At 36.3% G+C, this 12,422-nt stretch overlaps 1 protein-coding gene across 2 annotated transcripts in view; it reads left to right on the forward strand.

Annotated features, from left to right (window-relative positions):
* Nucleotides 1-12,422, forward strand: part of Smarcc1 (SWI/SNF related BAF chromatin remodeling complex subunit C1) — a 150,631-nt gene that overhangs the window by 17,277 nt on the left and 120,932 nt on the right. For both annotated transcript variants that reach the window (XM_005332938.5, XM_013361850.4), the window contains exons 3-4: nucleotides 1,385-1,470; nucleotides 10,632-10,713. In XM_005332938.5, the coding sequence (XP_005332995.2) occupies nucleotides 1,385-1,470; nucleotides 10,632-10,713 (168 nt within the window). The remainder of the gene's footprint in view (nucleotides 1-1,384; nucleotides 1,471-10,631; nucleotides 10,714-12,422) is intronic.

A 12,422-nucleotide genomic window follows, 5' to 3' on the forward strand; every position in this document is an offset into this window, starting at 1 on the left:
CTTTTTTTAGTTGTTGTTGGACCTTTAATTTATTTATTTTTATGTGGTACTGATGATTGAACCCAGTGCCTCACACATGTTAGGCAAGTGCTCTACCACTGGGCTACAACCCTAGCCCTCCTTCCTCCTTCTGACCCTGCTTGTTGTCTCTCTTCTTAATGTTCTTCTGAAATTATTTTTTTGTGTGATAGTTTTCAGAGAAAGAAAATAAAAAACATGATGAACTTAGGCCGCACGCATGCCAGGCAAGCGTGCTACCGCTTGAGTCACATCCCCAGCCCAAACTTTCATCTTATTTAGCCTATTTGATGTTTGTATTTAGTTTTTATTTATATAGAATTCAACATTTGATTTGAGCTGTATTTTTATGTTCCATAATATGCAAATCTCTTTATTTATTTATTTATTTTAGTTTTCGGCGGACACAACATCTTTGTATGTGGTGCTGAGGATCGAACCTGGGCCGCACGCATGCCAGGCCAGCGCGCTACCGCTTGAGCCATATCCCCAGCCCCTGCAAATCTCAATTTCTCTTTTCTCTTTTTGTTGTGGTGGCTCTGGGAATTGAACCCAAGGCCTCACACATACTATACAATTGCTCTAGCACTGTGTTACTTCCCCAGCCCCTTTAAAATAGTTTTACTGGTTTTGACTATAAACTTAAAATATAGTTTAATGAAAGTTACACTGTTTTGCTTTTCTTTCTTTTTTTCCTCCGTTTCTTTCCCCTGTTCTCTCTTCTTCTCTCCTTTTGATAGAACTCAGGGCCTTCCTTGTATGTATTATTCAAAAAACCCAGGTTTACTTTTACCACTGAGCTGCATCCTCAGCCCTCTGCTATGTTTTAGTGGTTGATAAAATAATATAATTGAGGGACTAGGGAGAGAGCTCAGTGGTAGAATACTTGCTTAGCATGCACAGGGCCCTGGGCTCAATTCGTACTATTGTCAAACAAACTAAAATCTAAATGAAGAAAAATTTATTGATATACTAATATTTCTTTTTTTTCTTTTTTTTAAGAGAGAGTGAGAGAGGAGAGAGAGAGAGAGAGAGAGAGAGAGAGAGAATTTTTAATGTTTTTTTTTATTGTTTAGTTCTCAGCAGACACAACATCTTTGTTGGTATGTGGTGCTGAGGATCAAACCCGGGCCGCACGCATGCCAGGCGAGCGCGCTACCGCTTGAGCCACATCCCCAGCCCTAAAAAGTAATCTTTCTAAGTTTACTTTCAGAAAAATGTTATAAATCAGTTTGTTCAAGAAAGCATTTAAGGAGGTTTATTAAACTAACAGTCATTTATATCTTTGAGTTTCTAAAACTTAGAATCCAGACATGAGTAATTTTGTCAGAATCTTTATTTGTAATGTGATTTGTATCATTTTTAGGCAAAATGTTTCATGGATTTCAAAGCTGGAGGCACCTTGTGTCATATTCTCGGGGCTGCTTACAAGTATAAAAACGAACAGGGATGGTAAGTTTTTGTATTTATTTGTATGGCTTGATGTGATATTTAAATTAATGTTTCATTCTCTTCTTTTGATTGGTGCTAGAGGACTCTATAAACATTATGATTAAGTGTAAAAGCAAGTTGTGTCTTATCAAGAGCCTTATTTTTTTCCTGAATCCTAAAAAAATACCAAACAACTGTAGCATTTATTAGGCAAAAAATAATTTTTGTGCTTGTGTGGTTAGGGATCAACTCAGGGTTTTATGCTTGCTAGGCAGTCTACCACCAGGCCATATACCCAGGCCTAAGTTACTACCCCCCCCCCATTTTTTCATTATATTTGGACATGATGTTGGGATTTGTTGTTACATATTCATAAGTGCTCATAATATAACAATATAATTTGGCCAGTATCATTCCCCAATATTTTTTTTTTAAGAGAGAGAGAGAGAGAGAGAATTTTTAATATTTATTTTTTAGTTCTCGGTGGACACAACATCTTTGTTGGTATGTGGTGCTGAGGATTGAACCCGGGCCGCACGCATGCCAGGCGAGCGCACTACCGCTTGAGCCACATCCCCAGCCCGAGAGAGAGAATTTTTAATATTTATTTTTTAGTTTTCGGCGGACACAACATCTTTGGGTTTTTTTGTTTTTTGTTTTTTTTCTTTTTTAAACATCTTTGTTTGTATGTGGTGCTGAGGATCGAACTCGGGCCGCACGCATGCCAGGCGAGCATGCTACCGCTTGAGCCACATCCCCAGCCCTCATTCCCCAGTATTTTTGCTTTCCTTCTCTTCCTTCTCTCCTTTTCCTCAACTCTACTGATCTCCCTTTGATATTCATGAGACCCTCATCTTTTCTTTGGTATTTTGATGGGAATTGCATTGAATCTGTTTATTGTTTTCTGTAGTATGGCCTTTTTTTTTTTTTTTTGGTACAGGGGATTGAACTCTCAGGGTGTACTCAACCACTAAGCCATATCCCCAGCCCTGTTTGGAATTTATTTGGAGACAGGGTCTCACTGAGTTGCTTAGCACCTCCCTATTGCTCAGGCTGGCTGAACTCACAATACTCCTAACTCAGCCTCCCAAGCCACTAGGATTACAGTCATGTACCATAGCACCCAGCAGAATAGCTATTTTAATAATATTAATTCTGCCTATCCATGATCATGTAAGGTCTTTATAAGTTGTTTCTTTTTTTTTAATATTTATTTTTTTAATTGTAGTTGGACACAATACCTTTATACCATTCATTTAGTTTTATGTGGTACCGAGGATGGAACCCAGGGCCCCGCATGTGCTAGGGGAGCACTCTACCTCTGAGCCACAATCCCAGTCCCTCTAAGTTACTTCTTATACATAATTGAATATAGATAACAAATAGGTGTACATTTTTAGCAAATTAGAAGGTACACTCACTGTGAATGTTTTAGTGTATGTTATGAACTTCTAAGGTACATTATATTCAGAGCTAGTAGTTAGCATAGCTGCCACTAAGTTACATCCCCAGCCCAGTTTTAATGACTTCTGGTGGCCTTGGGTTTAGCTATATGTGTTAACTGGGTGCCAGGGTTTTTATCTGCCTTCTTCAAACAAAGCTTCTTACTGACTTTGGACACTTCCCCCACACAACTGTTCTCCTGTACTGTTATCCATAGCTATTGTTATTCCATAGCTCAAGGGCATTTTTGCCTAACTGAAGTTTATGTATATGATCATCAGTTGGATTACCTGGTAATTACTGGCACATTTGTAAAGAGATTGCAGATTGATTTAAGATTTGAAGTACCTAAATATACCCTCCCCCCTTTTTTAGCAATACTGAGGATTGAACACGGGGCTAAGTAAGCACTTTAACGCTAAGCTACATCTCCAGCTCTTTTTAAAAATTTCATTTTGAGACAAGGTCTTGCTCATTCTGACCTCCACCTTGCAATCTTTCTGCATCAGCCCCCTGAGTAACTGGGATTACAGGTGTGCACTATCAAGCCTTGCTTTGGTGTCTGTCTTTTAAGTTGAGAAGACTTATCTATTGTACTATCATATTTAAAAAAACTACCTCCTGTGGGCTGTGGTTGTAGCTCAGTGGTAGAGTGCTTGCCTAGCATGTGTGAGGCACTGGGTTTAATCCTCAGCACCACATAAAAATAAATAAAATGAAGGTATCCTGTCCATCTACAACTAAAAATATATTTTTAAAAACCTGGCTCCTGTGATCATCTATCTTTTAAAAATTTTTAAATAATGTGATAAAGATCCAAACCTGTTTTCTTATTCCAGTATTCACACATGTAACTGAATATAATTTTTTCAACTTATAGTAGACCCCCTTTCTTTCCTTATATAGATACCATTTCCAGGCTCTAATTATCTCTGTGCAGTTGACGGCCCTTTTGGAGTGTGACATACTAACTTTACTTCTGTACCCCTTTCCCAAGTCTATTCAAGACAACTAACCCTCTCCTGAGATAAGGACTTTAATCACTTCTCATCAGGTCCCATCTCCCATTAGTGTTGCACTAGGATTATTTCTCATACATGAGCTTTGGGGACACAGTGGTCACCAAATCATGTTCTAATAGTACTAATTTATATGTATAAAAGTGTATTGATGGTGTGCCCTATCCCCTTTTACTAGCCACCAGAGTATTTGTTGGTATTTTATATTTGCTTATGTTTTGATCTTTGCCTGAGATAGTTTAAAAATATTTTGTAATTATACCCTTCATTTGCATTTCTATGGGCAAGCTCAACTATCTTTTCATATTCTAAAAGGAAAACAACTTACTTAAATATTCTTTATGGGGGCTGGAGCTGTGGCTCAACTATAAATACATAAATAAATAAATATTTTTGTTTTTCAAGATTTATTTTTTAGGATGGTGAGGTGCTGGAGATGGAATCCAGGGCCTTGCATATGTAAGGCAAGTACTCTACCACTGAGCTACATTAAAAATCTAACCTTAAATATTCTTGGTTGGGCTGGGGATGTGGCTCAAGCGGTAGCGCGCTCACCTAGCGTGCGTGCGGCCCGGGTTCGATCCTTAGCACCACATACAAACAAAGATGTTGTGTCCGCCGAGAACTAAGAAAAAATCAATAAATATTAAAATTCTCTCTCTCTCTGTCCCCCTCTCTCTCTTTTTTTTTTTTTTAAGAGAGAGTGAGAGAGGGGAGAGAGAGAGAGAGAGAATTTTTAATATTTATTTTTTAGTTCTCGGCGGACACAACATCTTTGTTGGTATGTGGTGCTGAGGATCCAACCCGGACCGCACGCATGCCAGGCCAGCACGCTACCGCTTGAGTCACATCCCCAGCCCCTCTCATTCTCTCTTAAAAAAAAAATTCTTGGTAATTTAAAAATAAAATCTTTAATTGATCTGATTTCTTTCTTTTTTTTTTTAGTTGTAGATGGTCACAATATTTTTATATTTATTTTTATGTGGTGCGTAGGATCAAACCCAGGGCCTCATGCATGCGAGACAAGTGCTCTACCAATAAACTACAACCCCAGCCAGCCCTTGATCTGATTTCTTTATTTAAAATTTTTCTAATATCCATGCATTTTAAATGCTTCTTTTATTTATATAGTAAACTGATGATTCTGGAAAGCTTAAGTCTATATTATTAAATCATTATTTAGCAAACCATTTTAATTATTGTGGAAAACCTGTTTACAAAGAATAATACAGTGAATCATCAGTTACCATCATACATTTTTATCTTTACATAATTTTTTTCTTTTTTTTTTTTTCTTCTTTTTGATACTTGGAATCGAACCCACGGGTATTATACCACTGAGGTACATCACCAGCCCATCTCTTTTTTATTTGAGACAGGGTCTTGCTTAGTTGTCCAGGCTATCCCTAAACTTGGATTCTGTTGCCTTAGCCTCCTGTGTAGTTGGAATTGTAGTCATGTACCACAGCGCCTGGCTTATATAATTTCACCTATTAATATTTTGCTAAGGGATGGGGTTGTGGCTCAGTGGTAGTATGCTTGCCTAGCATGTGTGAGGCACTGGGTTTGATCCTCAGCACCACATAAAAATAAATAAAATGAAGGTATCCTATCCATCTACAACTAAAAATATATTTTAAAAAACCTCAGCACCACATATAAATGCAAATAAAGGCCCATCAATAACTAATAAAAATTAAAAAAATATTTTGCTGACTATTTCTGAAATCGAAATTTTTAGAAATTTTTAAAAAGCATAATAATGCTATTGTTACCATCACAAGTAAAATTAACAATAATCTTTGAAATTTTTTTTTTTTTTAGAGAGAGTGAGAGAGAGAATTTTCTTTTTTTTTTTTTTTTTTTTTTTTGAGAGAGAATTTCAACATTTATTTATTTTTTCTTAATTCTCGGCGGACACAACATCATTGTTGGTATGTGGTGCTGCTGGGGATCGAACCCGGGGCGCACGCATGCTAGGCGAGCGCGCTACCGCTTGAGCCACATCCCCAGCCCCCGAGAATTTTCTTTTAATATTTATTTGTTAGTTTTCGGCGGACACAACATCTTTGTATGTGGTGCTGAGGATCGAACCCGGGCCGCACGCATGCCAGGCCAGCGCACTACCGCTTGAGCCACATCCCCAGCCCTGAACAATTATTAGAGTGTTCAAGTTTCCCTAATTTTATCCAGGATGATTTTTATCTTATTTGAGTCTGTCTGTAGTCTACTCATTGTGTTTGGTTGCCAAGATTCTTTAAGTGTGTAAAAATCTACAGCTATTTTTCTTTTTTCTTTCTTTTTTTTTTTTTTTTTTAAAGGTTGATTTTTTTTTTTTTTTTTAAAGAGAGGGGGAGAGAGAGAGAGAGAGAATTTATTTATTTATTTATTTTAGTTCTCGGCGGACACAACATCTTTGTTGGTATGTGGTGCTGAGGATCGAACCCGGGCCGCACGCATGCCAGGCGAGTGCGCTACCGCTTGAGCCACATCCCCAGCCCCTACAGCCATCTTTCTTTTGGTTCTTTTCCTTGCTTTTTTTTTTTTTTTAATACATACACACCTTAAAGTTAGCTTATAGGATTGTTCATGTTTGGGATTTTGCAGGAAATCAATTTAGTGGTCTTCTAAATTTTAGTCAACTGAGGGTTAGATCCAGAGGATTACATTCAGTTGAATTCTTTTTGTCATAGTACTTCATAGATGATATGGTTTTCCTTCATGAGGAGGTATATAATTTTAGGTTGTTTCTCTTTGTAATGGAAACACATGGATGTTTAATTTTTAAGTTGGAATAGATATGTTTTATAAATTTTTCATCCTTAAAGGGTGTTACTTTGTTATTTTCTTGTTAACTGGGATACTTTTTTTCCTTAAGTTGCAAATGGATTTTTTTTTTTTAATTTTGGTTATTTATATGTGATGCTAAGGCAAGCGTCCTATCACTGAGCCACAACCCCAGTCTTGGAATACTTTTATAAAGAGAAATTTATCAACAATTGGAAAAGCAGAGAAAAATTTTTTTTTTCTATTAACAGATTCATTTAGTTTTTAATCTTTGTCTACAGATAAATTCATCCAGTCCTATATTAAATTTTTTAATGAATGCTTTCAGATTATTTCTCAGATTTCTAATGGAGATAATTCCACTCAACCCTATTCTAATATTTTATTAAGGAAGCAGTTTCTTTGAAAATAAATAAGTTCTGTGTAAGTAATCCTATAAGTGATGGCTTCTAGGTATACTTCTTCTATTATCAAGACCCTGTGAGTGTCATTTTCTTTATGAAGGGGAGATACTCACATATCACCCCCCCCCCCCCAAAGAACCAGTGGGAGGCTGTCGGCTAAAATAGGATTTTCTCACCTGGTTGGGTAATAATCTTTTGCCCTGTAAGAGGAAATTGCTTGGGATCTAACCTACCCTTTCCTTAGACGTAGTTGTGGAAAGGGGATATTCAAAACTAAACAAGTAGTAAAAGTAAAGTTCTGCATACAAGAAAAATCAGTGTAAATCAATGTAAAGTTAAAGATAGAGGTCCCTTGTATTTATAATATAATCTATTTTTTTTTAGTTGTTGATGGACTTTATTGTCTTTATTTTTATGTGGTGCTGAGGATCGAACCCAGTGCCTCATGCATGCAAGGCGAGCATGCCACCACTGAGCCCCAACCCCAGCCCCTAAATCTATTTTTTAACTCTCTCTTTTTTTTAGTTGTAGATGGACACAATACCTTTGTATTTTTTATTAGTACTTTTTAAAGTTATAATTGGACACAGTATGTTTATTTTGTTTATTTTAATGTGATATTGAGGATCAAAGCCAGTGCCTCACATGTACAAGGCAAGTGCTCTACCACTGAGCTACAACCAAACCCAAAATCTATTTTTAAACCTATGGTAAATATTAAAAGTATCTGGCTGGGGATGTGGCTCAAGTGGTAGCGCGCTCGCCTGGCATGCGTGCGGCCCAGTTCGATCCTCAGCACCACATACAAAGATGTTGTGTCCGCCGAAAACTAAAAAATAAATATAAAAAAAATATTAAAAGTATCTATTTTTATGCACTTTTAAAATCCTTTTCTTACTTTCTTAGTTGTAGTTATTTTAGGATACATTTCAGTCTTATCCTAGTTCATCAATAATAAAGTTGTAATATATTAGTTCTCAATCATAGTAAATGTTAATGTATTTAGTAGTTTGCTTATATAGCCATACTTTCTGCTAGCCACTAGGGCTACATGGGAACACTTTTTAATGAACCTGTTTCTTGTCCCCAAGGCATGTAATGAGTTCTCTTACCAACAAGATTGTTCTCTTATGAGGCTGTAATATCACTATGCTCAGAATTTTTTAAGAACATGAAAGAAGAAGACAGGAATAGTTTTATAGAAGTGACTCATGGGATGATTTTAGAATGTTAGTGTCAAGCCCATTAAGAGGATGATATCATGGTGGAAAAGCTATAGAGTTTAGAAAAATTATGTGAGTATTCCCATATGATGGGATCACAGTGGAAAGGGGTGACTCTGATTTGTCAGTTGTGTCAGTTCAAGCATTCTGTGCATCTTTAATTCTTGATAGCTGTGGCTTTCTATTGCATGCCTCTTGGACTTTCTGTGGAAAAAAGAATGGGCACTTGAATTTGCCCTTACATAGATCATGTACCTCTTACAGGTAACTTTAAAGGTTTGGAATACTTGTAACTCTCACATGATCACAGATTATGGGATAATTAATTTCTACTCGTGTGTGTGTGTGTGTGTGTGTGTGTGTGTGTGTGTGTGTGTGGCTGGGGATTGAACCCAGGGCCTTGTGCATGCAAGGCAAGCACTCTCCCAACTGAGCTAAATCTCTAGTCTCTACTATTGAACATTACTGTAGTCAGTTAGAAATTTGAAGAAACTCTCATCTCTTTATATCATGTATCTTACAAACTGTTCCAGAATATCCAAGATGCTTTCCTTGATTGAAAAGAACACAAGACACTGTTGAATTTGAACAATTGAATTTTAAGCACATGTAGATAAACTTTCCTTATTCTTTGCGTGTGCGTGTTTGTAGTACTGGGAATTGATTCAAGGGGCTTTATGCCTCTAAGCTACATCCCTAGCCCTTTTTATTTTAGTTTGAGACAGGGTCTTGCTCATTTGCTGGCCTTGAATTTGTGGTCCCTTCTGCCTTAGCTTCCTGAATAGCTGGGATCATAGGCATGCATACTGTACCCAGCACTCTTTCTTTATTCTTGAAGGATAGTATGGTGATTCCCTGCCATTAGATCTCAGGATTTCTTTTCTGTATGATATAAAATATCTTTTTTTTTTTTTAATTTTTTTAGTTGCAGTTGGGCACAATACCTTTATTTTATTCATTTTTACGTGGTGCTGAGGATCAAACCCAGCGCCTTGCATGTGCTGGATGAGCACTCTACTGCTGAGCCATAACCCCAGCCCTCTAAAATATCTTTGATTTAAGAAAAATAGAGTACTTCTTTTTCAACTATGATAGCTTTTATCATCTCTTATTTTCTGGAAAATCACAAAGGTTGATTATATTTTTTTAAAGAAGAAATGAATGAAAATATGTTTTAAAAGAAAAATAATTTATAAAAAAATTTATAAGAACTATGTACAAGCTACCCTAGATAACATAAAGGTCCATAGGCTGATTGTGAGATGCAGTATCTGTTATGACTTTTCCTATTGAAAATTACAGACACTTGAGTTAACATGTTGTAGTCAAAGGATTTTGTTTGTTTTGTTGAAAAGATGATGATATTTTCAGGCTTTATTTGATCCAGGAACCCTAATGATATTATTAAGACTGTTTCTTCAACTCTTAGTTCTTTCTTCAATCTGGTGGCTTCACTTTCCTTCTCCACCTGGCAACTCTAAGCTGTCACCCTGCAAGGTGGTGTTAGAACAAAGAAGAAGGTTGCTCGTCTCCCTGCCTCCTGAATAGATCCTTGGATCCATGTGGACCAGATCCATTTGGCTTACCTGCCCATTCCTGATTAGTCAGGCCTTGATCATGTGTGCTGCCTCTGGAAAATGATAAGGAACCCCATCCAATCTGCAATCCACAGGAATGGAGTTATAGAGAAATGGTTCTCAAAAAAAAAAAAAAAAAATTCAGGGTGTTGTATCCCCAGACTGCTCTCATGTTTTTATTGACCAACAGAAAGGCAAATGTGACCTAAACAGAAATGTCATCTACTGATGTTGAAGATAAAAGCATCTTCAATAAATGAGAGCTGGATCCTAAACAAACCCTTCTTTGTAGAAAGCAGGGGATGAGAGTCTAGACACTTAGCAAAAAAAGAGAAAAAGTTCTGGGAACTGTGTCAAAGTGTGGTTTGTGATTCCTCCAGAAAGATATCCTAAAACTTTGTTAGCATCTGTTGCCTCTCCACGCTCAAAAATTTAACTATAAATTAGCTTGTCATTGGAATTCTGCCATCAATTCAGTATTTTGTGCCTGAATGAATGTCCTCAGTTTCCTTTGTGCTGGCCTTTGGTTTAATATGGTTTAATAGCCTTTTCTTTTATGAAAGTATTAATGGTACATTCTTATACTATTAAGAGTATACTTTTAAACATTTTGTAGAATGCTATTTTGGCTACCAAGTTTTCTAATTTCTTTACATTGAATTCTAAAATTGAGTTTTCCCTTATGTTTAAGGAGGGAGACAATCTTCTAATGATTTTCTTCTCTTTTAGGCGGAGATTTGATCTGCAGAATCCATCACGAATGGATCGTAATGTTGAAATGTTTATGAACATTGAGAAAACGTTGGTGCAGGTAATTTTGAAAATTAGGTTATTGTTAAATTTTTTTTGTTTTATGCTGAGCGCAGTGGCCCATGCCTGTAATCCCAGCAAACTGGGAGGCTGAAATAGTAGGATCACATGTTCAAGGCCAGCTTCAACAACTCATTACTGAGGCCCTCAGTAATTTAGTGAGACCCTGTCTCTAAATAAATAAAAAGGGCTGGGGATATAGTTCAATGATAAAGTGTCTCTGGGTTAAATCTCCAGTACTAAAATAAATAAATAACATGGCATTAAATTTTTTTCTTAAATATACTTTCAGTTCTACAGTTGATTATATTGGACTTTCAAAACATCAAAAGAACAATTTTTTTTCTGAAATATATTGCTCTTTTTTTAAAAAATACTTATTATTTTAGTTTTAGGTGGACACAATATCTTTATTTTTTATTTTTATGTGGTGTTGAGGATTGAACCCAGTGCCCCCTGCATGCCAGGCGAGTGAGCTACTGCTTGAGCCACATCCCCAGCCCTATTGCTCTATTCTTTTGTTTAGGTTTGTTACTGTTATTGTCATTATTAAAAATTGTTTGTTACTATTATGTCAGTGTTTCATTTCTTGTGAAATAATCTATGGTTATTTTTCTTCATTAATGTCACCTTATCCATTATTCAAATCACTTTTTACTTCATTTGATATAACCCTCTCTACTGCTAGACACTTGGTTTTATAGTTTTTTTCCTTGGATTTGTTCTATGACTCTGCCATAAATATATGTTTCCCTAACTAGATTATAACTTGGATGAAAGAATGCTTAATTTTCTTCATTATGTCTTCTGGTTTTTGTTTTATGGTGCTGGGGATTGAACCAAGGACCTCATCCATCCTGGACATGTGTTCTACCACTGAACTGTATCCCCAGACTGCTGTCATATTTTTATTGACTAGTAGTTTATAGTGATCATTGAATTTACCTTCCTGTGAAATGTACCTGGCAAAAGTTAAGCTTAATATTTAATTTTTTATTGTTTGTCCATTGACTGTTAGTAGCAAAATAATTGGGTGTGTTTTGTTTGTTGGTTTCATTTTGGTCATGGGTTGAAAAGTTAATAAACATGATTTATTGCCATTCTTAAGATTAGAAATGGAAAGAAAGAGGTATAATTACTTCCCAAATAAAAAATGTAGCTGTGAAAATACTACATTTAAGGTAAATGCAGGTAAAATTATCTAGGAGGATTAATCTGGCAATCTGGTATGGAACCTTAATGAGTTTTACATGCTGAATTTCTTTAAGTCTTGAGTCTTAACATTTTTTGTCCAGATATAGCCAGCTGAAGAGAGGGACCGGGATGGTTTTAAAAGTGGTCTGCTGAATCACCTGTGTTTTATTCTGAGATAAAACTTTATTTTCTACATCAAAGTATATCTTTTTTCCTGGGCGTGGTGGCATGTACCTATAATCCCAGTGATTTGGGAGGTTGAGGCAGGAAGATCACAAGTTCAAGGCCAGCTTCAATAATTTAGGAAGGCTCTAAACAACTAAAAGAGATCCTGTCTCAAAAAATAAAAAGAGGGCTGTGGGTATAGCTCAGTAATTAAGTCCCCCTGAGTTCAATCCCCAATACAAAAAAAAAAAAAGATTAAGGATATATTGTAGAGGTAGAGTGCTTGCCTAGCAAGTACAAAGCCCTGAATTCAATCCCTAGTACTGCAAAAAAGAATATAAATAAGTTAAT

The sequence above is a fragment of the Ictidomys tridecemlineatus genome, chromosome 2 (genome assembly GCF_052094955.1).
Source record: "Ictidomys tridecemlineatus isolate mIctTri1 chromosome 2, mIctTri1.hap1, whole genome shotgun sequence".
NCBI lineage: Eukaryota > Metazoa > Chordata > Mammalia > Rodentia > Sciuridae > Ictidomys > Ictidomys tridecemlineatus.